Source organism: Tachyglossus aculeatus, chromosome X4 (genome assembly GCF_015852505.1).
Source record: "Tachyglossus aculeatus isolate mTacAcu1 chromosome X4, mTacAcu1.pri, whole genome shotgun sequence".
NCBI classification, from domain to species: domain Eukaryota; kingdom Metazoa; phylum Chordata; class Mammalia; order Monotremata; family Tachyglossidae; genus Tachyglossus; species Tachyglossus aculeatus.
This window is the reverse complement of record NC_052098.1, coordinates 13157552-13174665: the sequence shown is the minus strand read 5'-3', so window position 1 is coordinate 13174665 and position 17114 is coordinate 13157552. Positions and strand designations below refer to the sequence as shown.

General features: G+C 45.6%; 1 protein-coding gene across 3 annotated transcripts in view; it reads left to right on the top strand.

The window, feature by feature from the left end:
* CX4H9orf135 (chromosome X4 C9orf135 homolog) overlaps positions 1-17114 on the top strand; it is a 54089-nt gene that overhangs the window by 20869 nt on the left and 16106 nt on the right. For 2 of the 3 annotated variants that reach the window (XM_038769928.1, XM_038769930.1), the window contains exons 3-4: positions 7003-7121; positions 15803-15871. In XM_038769928.1, coding sequence (XP_038625856.1) covers positions 7003-7121; positions 15803-15871 — 188 coding nt within the window. The remainder of the gene's footprint in view (positions 1-7002; positions 7122-15802; positions 15872-17114) is intronic. The other variant, XM_038769929.1, reaches the window with a different exon arrangement.

Below are 17114 nucleotides of genomic sequence, written 5' to 3'. Positions count from 1 at the left end.
CCGGGCTTTGGAGTCAGAAGTCATGGGTTCAAATCCTGGCTCCGCCAATTGTCAGCTGTGTGACTTTGGGCAAGTCACCTAACTTCTCTGGCCCTCAGTTCCCTCCTCTGTAAAATGGGGATGAAGACTGTGAGCCCCCCGTGGGGCAACCTGATCACCTTGTAACCTCCCCAGCGTTTAGAACAGTGCTTTGCACATAGTGAGCGCTTCATAAATGCTGCCGAGTCGTCTCCGACCCATAGCGACTGCATGGACACATCTCTCCCAGAACGCCCCACCTCCATCTGTGATCGTTCTGGTAGTGGACCCAGAGAGTTTTCTTGGGCAAGATGCGGAAGTGGTTTACCATGGCCTTCTTCCTTGTGGAGTGTAGGGTGTTGTAAATTTCTTTGAATAGTATTTCTTGAGCGCCTTCTGGGTGCATGCCTCAATGCTGCTATAGCCCAGTTAACTCTCTCTATTGGTGCTAGCTCCCTTCCTCCCTTCAAAGCCCTACTGAGAGCTCACCTCCTCCGGGAGGCCTTCCCAGACTGAGCCCCTTTTTTCCTCTCCTCCTCCCCATCCCCCCGCCCTACCTCCTTCCCCTCCCCACAGTACCTGTATATCAATCAATCAATCAATCAGTCGTATTTATTGAGCGCTTACTGTGTGCAGAGCACTGGACTAAGCGCTTGGGAAGTACAAGTTGGCAACATATAGAGACAGTCCCTACCCAACAGCGGGCTCACAGTCTAAAAGGGGGAGACAGAGAACAAAACCAAACATACTAACAAAATAAAATAAATAGAATAGATATGTACAAGTTTGTACAGATTTATTACTCTATTTATTTTACTTGTACATATTTACTATTCTGTTTATTTTGTTAATGATGTGCATCTAGCTTTATTTTTATTTATTCTGGTGACTCGACACCTGTCCACATGTTTTGTTTCATACTCTGTCTCCCCCTTCTAGACTGTGAGCCCGCTGTCGGGTAGGGACTGTCTCTATATGTTGCCAACTTGTACTTCCCAAGCGCTTAGTACAGTGCTCTGCACACAGTAAGCGCTCAATAAATACGATTGAATGAATGTATATATGTTTGTACGTATTCCTCTATTTTATTTGTACATATTTATTCTATTTATTTTGTTTTGTTAATATGTTTGGTTTTGTTGTCTGTCTCCCCCTTCTAGACTGTGAGCCCGCTGTTGGGTAGGGACCGTCTCTATATGTTGCCAACTTGTACTTCCCAAGCGCTTAGTACAGTGCTCTGCACACAGTAAGCGCTCAATAAATGCGATTGAATGAATAAATTCATAGAGAAGCAGCGTGGCTCAGTGGAAAGGGCCCGGGCTTTGGAGTCAGAGGACATGGGTTCGAATCCCGGCTCCACCACATGTCTGCTGTGTGACCTTGGGCAAGTCACTTCACTTCTCTGAGCCTCAGTTCCCTCATCTGTAAAACGGGGATTAACACTGTGAGCCCCACGTTGGACAACCTGATCACCTTGTATCCCCCCAGTGCTTAGAACAGTGCTTAGGAGGCCTTCCCAGACTGAGGCCCCCTCCTTCCTCTCCCCCTCGTTCCCCTCTCCATCCCCCCATCTTACCTCCTTCCCTTCCCCACAGCACCTGTATATATGTTTGTACATGTTTGTTACTCTATTTATTTATTTATTTATTTTGCTTGTACATATCCTATTTATTTTATTTTGTTAGTATGTTTGGTTTTGTCTCCCCCTTTTAGACTGTGAGCCCACTGTTGGGTAGGGACTGTCTCTATATGTTGCCAATTTGTACTTCCCAAGCGCTTAGTACAGTGCTCTGCACACAGTAAGCGCTCAATAAATACGATTGATTGATTGATTGATTGCTGCTTCCTAGTGGTTGATGGAGGTTGAGCCCTGCAGCCGCTTGAAGGAGGAATCCAGGCCCCGAGGAAGAGGGGGCCGGTCCTGAAGAGATTCGCGCCGTTGGAGCTTTTCCGCGCTGGAAAACCTACCCGTGACCAAATGAGCTAAATCGTGTGAATGGAAAAATGAGGGGGAGCAGAAAGTCGGTAATTTTGAGGCAGAAGCAAAGGGGACCTGCACGTGAAACTGAGGAGTGTTCGAAGGGGATAGGAGGAGAACCAATGGAATGACGTGGCCACTAGACCAAAGCTGGAGAGTTCTGAGGAGATAATAATAATTATAATAATAATGGCATGTGTTAAGTGCTTACTATGTGCAAAGCACTGTTCTAAGCACTGGGGACGATACAAGGTGATCGGGTTGTCCCACGGGGGGCTCCCAGTCTTCATCCCCATTCTACAGATGAGGGAACTGAGACCCAGAGAAGTGACTGTGAGCCCACCGTTGGGTAGGGACTGTCTCTATATGTTGCCAACTTGTACTTCCCAAGCGCTTAGTACAGTGCTCTGCACACAGTAAGCGCTCAATAAATACGATTGATTGATTGATTGATTGATTTTGAGGAGATAATAATAATTATAATAATAATGGCATGTGTTAAGCGCTTACTATGTGCTAAGCACTGGGGAGGATACAAGGTGATCGGGTTGTCCCACGGGGGGCTCCCAGTCTTCATCCCCATTCTACAGATGAGGGAACTGAGACCCAGAGAAGTGACTGTGAGCCCACCGTTGGGTAGGGACTGTCTCTATATGTTGCCAACTTGTACTTCCCAAGCGCTTAGTACAGTGCTCTGCACATAGTAAGCGCTCAATAAATACGATTGATTGATTGATTGATTGATTTTGAGGAGATAATAATAATTATAATAATAATGGCATGTGTTAAGCACTTACTATGTGCTAAGCACTGGGGAGGATACAAGGTGATCGGGTTGTCCCACGGGGGGCTCCCAGTCTTCATCCCCATTCTACAGATGAGGGAACTGAGACCCAGAGAAGTGACTGAGCCCACCGTTGGGTAGGGACTGTCTCTATATGTTGCCAACTTGTACTTCCCAAGCGCTTAGTACAGTGCTCTGCACACAGTAAGCGCTCAATAAATACGAGTGATGATTGATGATGATGAAGTGACTTGCCCAAAGTCACACAGCTGACAGTCCATTCGTTCATTCAGTCGTATTTGTTGAGCGCTTACTGTGTGCAGAGCACTGTACTAAGCGCTTGGGAAGTACAAGTTGGCAACGTGTAGAGACGGTCCCTACCCAACGGTGGGCTCACAGTCTAGAAGACGAGACTAGACAGTTGGCGGAGCCGGGATTTGAACCCATGACCTCTGACTCCAAAGCCGAAGAGGGGGCCCTGTGACCCTGAGGCAGTGTGGCCTGGTGAAAAGAGCGTGGACCTGGGTTCTAATTCTGGCACTGCCCCTTGCCTGTTCCGTGACCTTGGGCAGGTCATGTGACTTCCCTGTGCCTCAGTCTCCTCATCTGTAAAATGGGGATTAAATGCCTGTTCTCCCTCCTCTGTAGACTGTGAACCCCGTGTGGGACAGGGACCCAGCGCACCGCCATCCTCCCTTTCTCGTAAGCCCGCAACCTTGACGTTATCCTGGACACATCTGCCTCCTTCAGCCTGCATCTTCAGTCCGTCACCAAATCCTGTCGGTTCTTCTTTCACAGCATCTCTAGAAGCTGCCCCTTCCTCTCCATCCGAACTGCTACCACGCTGGGCCGAGCACTTAACCCTGTTCTGCCTCGACTACTGCGTCAGCCTCCTGGCTGATCTCCCGGCCTCCAGTCTCTTCCCCACAGCAGTCCATACTTTCTACCGCTTCCCAGGTCATTTCCCCCCCCCCCCAAAAAAAAAAATCATTCAGTCCACCTCTCCCCACTCCTCAAAAATCTCCAATGGCATCTCCGCTTCAAACAGAAACTCCTTACCTTCGGCTTTAAAGCGTTCAGCAATCGGTTCTCCCTTACCTATCTTAGTCTGCTGATCTACTACGACCCCATCTGCACATTTGCCCCAGCTAACGCCACCCTACTCACTCTACTTCATTCTCGTCTGTCCTGTCGATGTCCCCTTCCTCGTGTTCTTCCTCTGGTCTGGAACTCCCTCCCTCTTCACGGCTGACACTCTCCCCGTCTTCAAAGCCTCAGTAAAATCAGATCTCCTCCAAGAGGCCTTCCCTGACTATCCATTTCCCCACCTATTCACCCTCCCTTCTGCACTCCTTTGGACTTGGGTCTGCGCCCCCGCCAAATACTTTGATTTTTTCCCCCCCCAGCCCCACAGCACTTATGCAAGCATCTGCACATTCTGCTGTTTCCCCTGTCAGTATTTTATTTTAATATCTTTCTCCCACGCTAGACTTTAAACTCCTTGAGGGCAGGAATTATGTCTACCAACTCTATTGCATTGTACTCTCTCAAGTGCTTAGTACGGTGCTCTGTACGCAGTAAGTGCTCAATAAGTACCGTTGATTGATTGACTGCATCTGATCTGCTTACACTGTACGTGTCCCCGAGCTTAATGCGGTCCTTGGCATATAGTAAGTGCTTGCCAAATACCACCATTCGTCGTCGTCTTTTCCCAGCTGGAAGAGAGATTTAAATTGTCTCGGTCGTCGCACAGATACTGGTCAAGTGAGCACCGTGGAAACTAAAATATTCTTCACTGTCATCGAGGGTTTCCATTACCACACTTCCTTTGGTTTATAAAGCTGCTGACCCCGTGATCCCGTTATAATCATTTCACATTAGTACATTATTTCTAACTCCAGATCCTAAGCTCTGGGGTTGGTATTTGAAAGGCAGCAGCCGAGAGAAAAACTGAACGGAAGAGGGGGCATTTGTAAGGATATTATTGCATGGTGGTTTCTTCACGCTTCTTAAAGATTACATGAAGAGCGTACTTAAGGCTGGACTGTAGAGAAAGCATATTCCTTCGGGGAGTAGGCGATAAATGAAAGTAATTCAGTTAGTTTTTACCCCTGTTTTGACCTGCTAATGGATAAATGCTAAGGCTAAGCCAAGGCATTTTGGAAGCTGAAAGCCAGATATAGTAGTGTGCACAGTTGGTTTCCATTAGCAGTAATACTATGATTTGACATTTCAAAATGATGAATTCAGTAAATGAAAATTGAAACATTGTCCCAGCATTCATTTTACTTGAGATATAATATTGCTAAGCACGTGTTAAATAGCACGCTATATTCATTTAAATTATTATTGTTAATAGCAACAGTAACAACTATGGTAGTAAGCTCTTACTAGGTGTCACAGACTGTGCAAAGCCTTGGCTGGGCTAGATATAAAATCATCAGATTAGATGTAGTCCCTGTCCCACCTAGGCAAGTCTAAGTGGTAGGAAGTTCTTACCCCCCCCCCCCCGGTTTTACAGATGAGGAAACTGAGGCACAGAAAGGTGAAATGACTTACCCAACGTCCCTCCCAGCAGGCAAGCAGCAGAGCTGGAATCAGACCCTACGGCTCCTGGCTCCCAGTGGATTGCTTTTTCCAATAGGCCCTGATGCCTCCCCTATCATCATCATCATCATCATCATCAATCGTATTTATTGAGCGCTTACTATGTGCAAAGCACTGTACTAAGCGCTTGGGAATCCTAAGTGGTAGATGGCACATTCCCTGCCTATAAGGTGCTTGCAGTCTAAAGGAGAAGACAGGCACGTAATGATTTACAAACCGTAGGAAGAAATGCCCAACGAGTTGAATATGCAAGTCGAAACGCACCAAAGTGTGTTGAGAAGTTGTGGGTTCCAGAGTACGAAAAGGGGTTGACGTGGGGAGAAGAAAAATTAAAGGGGGAAAGTCTCCCGCCTCCTCCAGGAGACTTTCCCCTTCATTTCTTCTTCTCGCCAAGCTTTACCTTTGTGTGGCTTAGAGCTGGCCTAAGAGGGTTTTAAAGAATACGGTAGCCATGTTATCACAAGTGAAATTATACGGCCGCTGGTGCTGCTCCAGACTGCAGTTTACTATCAAAATAGCGAGCCGAAGCATCATTGCACGCTGTTGACTGGGATCATGGTCGTGTCCCGGAACCGTACCGGTTTATGTAAAGAAGGATTAACAAGTCCCACTGCTCGCTCTTCTGCTCATTAAGTTACGGTCTGTTTACTTGTGCCATAAAGACCGAGTTGGATTGGCTCCAGAATTATTCCCGGCAAATTCGGGCACGAACACATCCAAGTGACAGTGGGGAGTTGGAGGTGCAAAAGCTTTTATCCTTTTGTTTGCCGGTGTCCTAAGTGGCACAGAGTGGCTCCGTGCCATCGGAGCAGAAGGGAACACGCTGGGGGAAGGGAGTGCCAGTGAGACCCCCTTATACCAGAGTTGCCCCCCATAGTCTGGGCAGGCTCTATTCTGGGTCCCCTACTCGCTCTACACACACTCAGGGAGCTCGTCTGTTTGCGCGGCTCCTCTTCTGCCTCCCGGCCCCCTGACTGGCGGTCCAGGAGGCAAGAGGAGAAGTGATGAGGTTGAAGAGCGGGAGAGAAGCCGAGGTTAGGGAGGTCCGTTTGGGAGTCATCCCCAGAGAAGCAGTAGCCGGAGGGCACGGAGGAGGTCAACACAGGGGTTGATGAGTGTTTGAAGTAGGACGGTGGCTGTTTGGGTTGAGAGTAAGGGAAATGTTTTGGAGGAGGAACCGACGGGGTTCAACAAGTTAACGTGAAAGTTGAGAGTGAGGCGTCAAGGATGACCCCCAGATTGCAGGCTTTAGGGACAGGGAGGCTAGCGGTCAGAGGACGTGGGCAAGTTGAGAGGTGGGGCGATGGGAAGTTCAGTTTTGAGTTGAAAGAGGTATGAATGAATGGAATCCTTTTTCTGAGAAAAGAGAGTGGTGTATTAACTATGTCATGGAGGTAATATATTTGAGTCTCTTTTTACCCAAGTGTATATAGTCAGGAATTCCCACTCATAAAATGATGCCTAAAATGGTGACATCAAAAATATTTCGTTTTTTGAACACTCGCGACTGGAGGCAAGAAGCCAAGACCAAGGATGAGCCAACTGAAAGAGATTTGAATAGCTTGCTTTTTTGAGAACTTGTCAGTTTTCTTCCTCGTGACCTCTATTTTTGCAGGTCTGTAAATCAGAAATGCATGAACAGATGGCTAAAATTTATTTAAAACCGAGTTTGGAGCAGAACAAGATGAAACCCTTGCTGAATGAAGATACACTTTGTACCGGTGTTATTGAGAGGTATTCTTAATTATTCTTAATACTTAGATCTGTGGACTTTTGATGCAGGGATGGAATTGATATTGAGAGCAAAGTGAGCTTCACTCTCTCGTTGATCATGATCCACACTTAAGATGAAGTGGAAATTGAGATTACCATCTGGGGTAATTTTCTATTAAGCAAAAGTGATTTTTTTCCAAAATGATTGAGATTGTTGGGGGTGATAATTACAGAACTGAAATTCCATGGTTTATTAGCCCCATTCTTCACCTTGCTCATGAATCGTTAAATCATTAAGCAGTCCATCCTGTTCGTCCACCTGTCTCTAGGTAAGAATACTTTACTGCATTCAAACCATCCCAGGACAAGTTTATAGCCTGAGTAAAATACAGGTCATTGTTGAAAAGTCAGGGAGGACTTGGCAGTAAGTCTCATCTTGCCTTTTTAAACGATTCTTTCCCCCACAAGGGCCTTAGATGATTTGCTGATTTGATTTTCTTTGCTAGATGATCTGATTTCAGTAGCTTGTAAAGGAAATTTATCTTTTCTTCCAATCATTATCAGTCATTGGTATTTGAGTGCTTACAGGGTGCAGAACACTGTACTGAGCACTTGGAAGGGTACACTACAGCAGAGTACAACAGAGACAGATATTCAGATAAATTATGAATATATACATAAGTGCTGCGGGGCTGGGAATGGGTAAACCTCAAGTGCTTAAAGCATACAGATCCAATTCTGTGAGCAGTGATGCTGAAGAGGTTTAACCTTTGTTACTTTTCACTAAGGGAATGATAAAGGTAGAAATTGTGGACCCTAGTACATCTAGTGTTACATTTCACTTTTGGTGATTTATTCATTCATTTAATCTTATTTATTGAGCACTTACTGTGTGCAGAGCACTGTACTAAGCGCTTTGGGAAGTAAAAGTCAGCAACAGAGACAGTCCCTGCCCACAACGGGCTCACAGTCTACTCAGTTCTACCAATAGTCACACTTCAAACATAGTGCCTGGGCATCCTGGATACAAGGAGAGTATTGAGCTATCCCTCGATCATATTTATTGATAGCTTACTGTGTGTGGAGAACTGTACTAAGCGCTTGGGAGAATATAATAATAATAAAAGGATGGCATTTGTTAAGTGCTTACTATGCGCAGAGCACTGCTCTAAGCTCTTGGGAGGATACAAGGTGGATCAGGTTGTCCCCCGTGGGGCTCCCCCATTTTACAGATGAGGGAACTGAGGCCCAGAGAAGTGAAGTGACTTGCCCAAAGTCACACAGCCGACAAGCGGCGGAGCCCGGATTAGGACCCATGACCTCCGACTCCCAAGCCCGGGCCCTTTCCACTGAGCCACGCTGGTAGGAATGTTCCCTGCCTTAGTTCCCTTATCAGTAAATGGATTAAGACATCTGTTCTCCCTTCCTCTTAGATTGTAAGCTACATTTTGGGGAAGAGGCATGTCTAGGCTACTTATCTTATTTAGTACATAGTAATCATCATAATCACTATCAGTAATTATTAAGGAAGGGATTTATTTTAAAGTGGTTTGAAAGTTTACATAAATTCCCTTCAACAATGCCCGCATGCAGTTCTGAGATAATGTTTCTTTTAGTGCATCATTGTGACCTTTTAATCCTTTTAATACAGTAGTCACAAGAATCCTCTTAATTTTCCATTTCAACCAGGAATTCCACGGGTTTCTTTTTATTTTAGTCCTTTCAAAACATGTGAGCCTTCTAGACTGTGAGCCCGTTGTTGGTTAGGGACCGTCTCTACAGGTTGCCGGTTTGTACTTCCCAAGCGCTTAGTACAGTGCTCTGCACACAGTAAGCGCTCAGTAAATACGATTGAATGAATGAATGTGCAGTAATATGAGATCTCTCTCTCTCTCTCATTCCTGTAAGAAGAGTGGAAAGCACCATGGCCTAGTGGAAAGAGCCTGGGGTTGGGAGTCAGAGGACCTGGATTCTAATCGTAGCCCTGTCACTTGCCTGCTGTGTGACCTTGGGCAAGTCACTTAACTGCTCTGGGGCTCAATATCCTCATTTGTAAAATGGAGATTCAATACCTGTTCTCTCTCCTACTGTGAGCCCCATGAGAAAATCAGTGAAGTAAGATAGGAAGGGCCAAGGTGATTTAGTGCTTGAAAGCCAATGGTAAGGAGTTTCTCTTTGATGTGGCGATGGTTGGGAAACCACTGGAGGTTCTCGAGGACTGGACAAATATGGACTGAATAGTGTTTTTTTGAAATGATCCAGGCAGCAGAGTAAAATATGGACTGGAGTGGGAAGGGACAGGAGGCAGGGAGGTCAGCAAGGAGGCTGAGGCAGTCATCAAGGTGGGATAGGATAAGTGCTTCTATCAGGGTGGCCGTAGTTTGGATGGAGAGGAAAGGGTAGATTTTAGCAATGTTGTGAAGGTTGAATCAGCAGGATTTGGTGACAGATTGAAAATGTGGGTTGACTGAGAGAGATGACATGAGTTGAATAAGAGAGGTAATGCCAAGCTTATGGGCTTGGGACACAGGGAGGATGGTATGGTGATAGGAAAGTCAAGCGGAGGCCAGGGTTTCGGTGGTAAGATGAGGAGTTCTGTTTTGGACACGTTAGGTTTGAGGTGTTGGCAGGACATCCAAGTAGAGGTGCCTTGAAGGCAAGAGGAAATACGAAATGGCAGAGAAGGGGAGGGATCGGAGCTGGAGATGTAGATTTGGGAATCATCTGCTTAGAGATGGTAGTACGAAGCCGTGGGAACGAATGAGTTCTCCAAGGGAGAGGGTGTAGATGGAGAATAGAGAAGGGGACCCAGAACTGAGCCGTGAAGAACTCCCCCAGATTTAGAGGATGGGAGGCAGAGGAGGAGCCTGTGGAAGAGACTGAGAATGAGCAGCCAGCGGGGTAGGAGGAGAACTGGGAGAGGGTGGTGTCAGTGAAGCCAAGGCTAGATAATATTTCATTCATTCAGTCGTATTTATTGAGCGCTTACTGTGTGCAGAGCACTGTACTAAGCGCTTGGGAAGTACAAGTCGGCAACATATAGAGACGGTCCCTACCCAACAACGGGCTCACGGTCTAGAAGGGGGTTTCCAGGAGAAAGGGGTTGAGGTCTGTTGACCTCCACTGTTGAGGTGGCGGAGGATTAACATGGAGTAGAGGCCGTTGGGTTTGGCAAGAAGGAGGTCATTGGTGACCTTAAAGAAGGCAGTTTCTGTGGTGCGAAGGGGGCAGAAGCCAGATTGGAAGGGGCCAAGGAATGAATTAGGAGTGGAGGCAGTGGGTGTAGGCAACTTGCTCTTGGAGTTTGGTTAGGAGTGGTAGGAGGGACTTGGGGTGATAGGGAGTTGTGGGGTCAAGGGAGGGTTTTTTAGGACGGGAAGACATGAGCATGTTTGAAAGGAGTGGGGAAAAAGCCATTGGAGCCCACTGTTGGGTAGGGACTGTCTCTATATGTTGCCAACTTGTACTTCCCAAGCGCTTAGTACAGTGCTCTGCACACAGTAAGCGCTCAATAAATACGATTGATGATGATGATGATGATTGGAGAGTGAACAGTTGAAGATGGTGGTCAGGGAGGGAAAAGGGGAGGGGGCAAGTGCTTTGATAAGTGGTGAAGAGATGGGGTCGGAGGTGCTGATGAAGGAAGTAGATTTTGAGAAGAGGCAGAAGGATCTCCTCTTGAGATACTGCTGAGAAGATGGAAAGATGTATTCAACCTGATTATCTTGTATCTATCGCAGGGTTTTAGACTGTGAGCCCACTGTTGGGTAGGGACTGTCTCTATATGTTGCCAACTCGGACTTCCCAAGCGCTTAGTACAGTGCTCTGCACACAGTAAGCACTCAATAAATACGATTGATTGGTTTAATGCAGTATCTGGCACAAAGTAAGCCCTTAACAAATACCACAATTACTGTTGGTATTATTATTGTGAGTGAAAGACTCCAATAGTTGGGGAAATGTGAGTATATTTGGCTAATGTGTCAACGGAAGAAGAATATGAAATGCAAGACACATGCCTTTTTTTTAAATCAATCGATGGTTTTTTATTGAGCTCTTATTGTGGGGAGAACATTGTATGAAGTGTTTATTATTAATAATAGCAATAATTAATATAATTAATATTATATACTATAATATATTATTATATATTATAATATAATAATAATTATTATTATGGTATTTGTTAAGCACTTACTATGTGCCAAGCACTGTTCTAAGTGCTGGGGTAGATACAAGGTAAGCAGGTTGTCCCACGTGAGGCTCACAGTCTGTCGCCATTTTACAGATGAGGTAACTGAGGCACAGAGAAGCACAGTGACTGGCCCAAAGTCACACAGCCGACAAGTGGTGGAGCTGGGATTAGAACCCATGACCTCTGATTCCCAAGCCCGGGCTCTTTCCACTAAGCCACGCTGGAGAGAACAACAGAGTACACAGACATGATCCCTGCCCTCAAGCACCTTATATGTGCCAGTGGGATTTTGCTGCCATTCAGTGGCCCAACTGGCGACACCATATTGAACCAATAGGTAGGGACCGTCTCTATATGTTGCCAACTTGTACTTCCCAAGCGCTTAGTACAGTGCTCTGCACACAGTAAGCGCTCAATAAATACGATTGAATGCATAGCAGAGGGTTGAAGGAAAGGCCTGTTTGGGGGAACTCCTGTCATTATTGCCTCTGGGGAGGAAACAAGATTCGCTTAGAGGCGAAGGAGAAAACATGTCAATCTGGTGTTCTGTCAGGTGACAGCAGGGAGGGTGCCTCGAATAGAGAATAAATCAATCAGTGCTATTTATTGAGCACTTACTGTGTGCAGAGCACTGTGCTAAGCACTTGGGAGAGTACAGTGGAGTTGGTGGACTTGCTCCCTGCTCACGATGAGCTTACAGTCTAGAGAACTATTTTAACACAAAATAGCAGAGGAAACACAGGGTTAGGAGGTGAGGTCCAGGGGCTCCTGGGGGCTGGATATTTTTCATGGACATTTTTTTTGGGGGTATCTGTTAAGTGCTTACTATGTGCCAAGCTCTGTTCTAAGCCCTGGGGTAGATCCGAGCACTTCAGGTCCGACCCAGACCGTGTCCCACACGGGGCTCACGGTCTTAATCCCCATTTTACAGATGAGGGAGCTGAGGCCCAGAGAGGTAAAATGACTCTCCCAGGGTCACGCAACAGGCAAATGGCAGAGCCGGGTTTAGAGCCCTGTCCTCTGACTCCCAAGTCTGGGCTCTCTGCGCTGAGGCATGCTGCTGGACGGGACGTTTGAGATGAATAGATGACGAGAGCGTACCTCTGCAGTTATTGTGGGAACTGAAAGGAACTTCACACACAAGCCGGGAGAGCAGAATAAATGACATAAAAACCTAGTGAGACGCAGTCTCAAACAATAAATTGTAGGTGCAGAATGTTGGGAGATCACTACAGTAGACAGACAGCGTGGCTCAGTGGAAAGCACGGGGCTTTGGAGTCAGAGGTCATGGGTTCATGGGTTCCAATCCCGGCTCTGCCAATTGTCAGCTGTGTGACTTTGGGCAAGTCACTTAACCTCTCTGTGCCTCGGTTACCTCATCTGTGAAATGGGGATTAAGACTGTGAGCCCCCCGTGGGACAACCTGATCACCTTGTAACCTCCCCAGCGCTTAGAACGGTACTTTGCACATAGTTAGCTTTTAATAAATGCCATTATTATCATTATCATCATCAATCTGGCATGCAGCCATAGGGAGATTGCTCTCCTTGAATAAAGACTCCGTGAAGATTGGAATACCAAGAGTCAGGCTCGAAATCAGAGACAGAGGGTGTATTAAGACTGTGAGCCCCCCGTGGGACACCTGATCACCTTGTAACCTCCCCAGCGCTTAGAACAGTACTTTGCACATAGTTAGCTTTTAATAAATGCCATTATTATTATTATTATTATTATCAATCTGGCATGCAGCCATAGGGAGATTGCCCTCCTTGAATAAAGACTCCGTGAAGATTGGAATACCAAGAGTCAGGCTCGAAATCAGAGACAGAGGGTGTATTAAGACTGTGAGCCCCCCGTGGGACAACCTGATCACTTTGTAACCTCCCCAGCGCTTAGAACGGTACTTTGCACATAGCTTTTAATAAATGCCATTATTATTATTATTATTATCAATCTGGCATGCAGCCATAGGGAGATTGCTCTCCTTGAATAAAGACTCCGTGAAGATTGGAATACCAAGAGTCAGGCTCGAAATCAGAGACAGAGGGTGTATTAAGACTGTGAGCGCCCCGTGGGACAACCTGATCACCTTGTAACCTCCCCGGCGCTTAGAACGGTACTTTGCACATAGTTAGCTTTTAATAAATGCCATTATTATTATTATTATTATTATCAATCTGGCATGCAGCCATAGGGAGATTGCTGTCCTTGAATAAAGACTCCGTGAAGATTGGAATACCAAGAGTCAGGCTCGAAATCAGAGACAGAGGGTGTATTAAGACTGTGAGCCCACCGTGGGACAACCTGATCACCTTGTAACCTCCCCAGCGCTTAGAACGGTACTTTGCACATAGCTTTTAATAAATGCCATTATTATTATCAATCTGGCATGCAGCCATAGGGAGATTGCTCTCCTTGAATAAAGACTCCGTGAAGATTGGAATACCAAGAGTCAGGCTCGAAATCGGAGACAGAGGGTGTATGGAACAAACCTATCGATGCGGCATGAAACTATCTTAAGAGCAGAGGACTCAGCTTGGCAGAGTGGGGTGGTCACGCATAGTATGTTTTATCAGCTATACTTGAGTATCTGGATAGGACTGTACAGTCAGTAGCATCATCTTTGCAAACGGAGGTCAGTCTATGCTTTATTTTGCAGCCAAAGTGAGTCACGTGCCCCAGAGAGCAAAAAGGGGCTGTTTTGTAACCTGTCATCTCAGACAAACCAAGAGATGCTGAGAGGTTCTGCCTGAAACCCTGAAGGTCAGGGCAGATTGGTGGGGCTGGGAATACTGTTTTGCTATTTTCTTGAGAGGTAGCATACCTCCAGCTGGACGGTAGTCAGTCCCTGGACCGAGGTAGGGCCACTGGTTCCTAGTTCCAGCAGCGCCAGAGAACTGGGCCTCTCCCACTGATTTCAGGAAAGTAGATGAATTCATTCATTCATTCAGTCGTATTTATTGATCACTTACTGTGTGCAGAGCACTGTACTAAGCGCTTGGGAGGTCCAAGTTGGCAACGTATAGAGACGGTCCCTACCCAACAGTGGGCTCACAGGCTAGAAGGGGGAGACAGAGAACAAAACAAAACATATTAACAAAATAAAATAAATATGTACAAATCAAATAGAGTAATAAATACGTACAAACATATATACAAGTGCTTGCATTAATATCAGTATCAGGGGGTTTTTATTCAGCGATTGCGTACAGAGCACTGTATTAGGCATTCGAGGAGCATACAGCAGAAGTAAAAGATAGAATCCCTGTCCTCCGGGAACTTACAGCATCAGAGTATCTCTTGACCCCCAAAGAGCTCCCAAGTCCTTGCCAGAGTACAGGGGATTGCCAGGATTGCACAGTGTAAACACTTTATGAATTGCTGACTTCTTCCTTCTATGCACTGAGATTCCAAAGTTCAAAGCTGTCTACAGAACCTCTGGGTAGCTAATGCCTACATATTCAATCCATCACTAAGTCCTATCGGGTCTTCCTTCACAACATCACTAAAATCTGCCCTTTCCCCTCCATCCAAACTGCCACCACGTTAATTCAAGCATTTATCCTATCCCGCTTCGATTGCTGCGTCAGCCTCCTTGCCTCCTTCGGACAGGGAACCTGTCTACCAACTCTGTTATACCGTACTCGCCAAAGCGCTTCGTATAGTGATCTGCATACCATCATAAGCACTCAGTAAGTACGGTTGATTGATTGATCGATTAGTCGATTGGAATCAAATGCTTCTCAGGTGAGTCCCCGGCCAAGTAAGGGCTGCTGGCGCTCGCACACATGGCTGGAACCGTTCAATAACATCATCCTCGGTGCGGCTGCAGAACCCGCCTGTGAGCCCTGAGGAGTCCTCTTTCCTGTACTGCCTGTTGGCAGATACGACGGCTCTTGGGACGTTGGCATCGTTTTGGTTTGGCAACGCATTACTAGCAAGTCCAGAGAAATCGCCGATAAGAGGAAATTGTCCTTTTTGATAGGGGAAAAAAATGTAGTTCAAAAACGGACACGCTATGAAAATCTTCAGCTGTTTGGCTGGTTCATTGAATATTTCTGGTGCCGTGACTATCGAGAACTCCTTCACCTGATCGCAAAGAGATTCTTTGATCAGCGGTTCGTCCCAAAATCTGCTTCAGATTAGTAAATCTCCATCCCCCCATATTACCTCCTTCCCTTCCCCACAGCACCTGTATATATGTTTGTACATATTTATTACTCTATTTATTTATTTTACTTGTACATATCTATTCTATTTATTTTATTTTGTTAGTATGTTTGGTTTTGTTCTCTGTCTCCCCCTTTTAGACTGTGAGCCCACTGTTGGGTAGGGACTGTCTCTATATGTTGCCAACTTGTACTTCCCAAGAGCTTAGTACAGTGCTCTGCACACAGTAAGCGCTCAATAAATATGATTGATTGATTGATAGTGTTGCTTAGGTTTGAAAGGTTAAGAGTGGTAGCAGTTTTGATTTACTTTCTGGAAATTGTCATTTTATTTTCAGGGAAACTGGGATGCCCGGAACAGGTTTTGGAGCTGTTTTGCCTCGACATCCTGCAAATCACTGGAAAACGTTAGTAGCAACAAACTATAGACTTTAAAGAATGTAACTAGTGAGGTTGATTCTATAGAGTTTCAGTGATCGAAATAATCTTTAAATGCCTCGTATTTACCATTTGACAGAAACTGACCTTCTTGAATTGAACTTCCGTAGAATGTTATTTTTGGCTGTCATTATGAATAGAATCTACTTTCATGATAGACAGTACTTAATACACTATTTCATAACAACCCACGCAAGATTAATAATTCTTTGAAAACATCTTGTGTAACAGTGATTTCCCACTGAAAAAAAAGCCCCATCTTTTTCACCCCTAAATTTTGAAAATACAAATCAAATTTAGTTCCCTATGAGTATGAAAACCTCTTGGGAAGTTTAGTGTAATGGATGTCAAATTTAACTGGAATCAAGACTTCTGATTTCTGAAATAACGTTTTTGAGTAGGCACTACCGATTAGAGCCTTCCAAACACCCAAATCCTGGGGCTGAGTGTGTCAAGTTTTTTTTTTTTAAATCAGTCAGTCATATTTATTGAACACTTATTGGGAGCAGAGCACTGTGCTAAGCACTTAGGAGAGTAAAAGACATCAGATTTGGTAGACACGTTCCCTGCCCACGAGGAACTCACAGCCTAGAATGTGGGGCTCGAACATGGCCTTCAGAGAGATGGAAATAGTTTGTCCTTTGTATGTTGACCATTCATTCTATTCAGACCTAGGGTGGGCACATAAAAAATAGTATTATTTCCAAACTAGGTCTGCTAGGTTCCGCGTGTCTGGATGGGTGCAGATGAATCTCTGCATATATCTACTCCACAGTGTGCCGCAGTTGCCACTTATATATGGGGCAGCTTTTTATTTTTAACAGAGGGCTGAACTTGAGGCCAGGTTTCCAGGGGGTTTAGATCATCATCAATCGTATTTACTGAGCACTTACTATTTGTGGAACATGGGGTTTAGCTTCTCAGGGGACTGAAGTTCAGCCCCAGCCTTCAGTGAGGGTGTAAAATACCCCTAGGTAGCCTCAGAGCCAAGTTGGGTGCATAAAGGGCCCGGTTATCATCATCATCATTATCAAATGGTATTTATTGAGTGCGCTGAGCACTTGGGAGAGTACAACCCAACAGAGTCAGCGGACAGGTTCCCTGCTCACAATGAGCTTACAGTCAAGAGGGGGAGAAAGACATTAACATCAGTAAATAATTTATAATACCCCCACCAAGACCCCAGAACCCAGAGGAGCCAAAAAGATACCA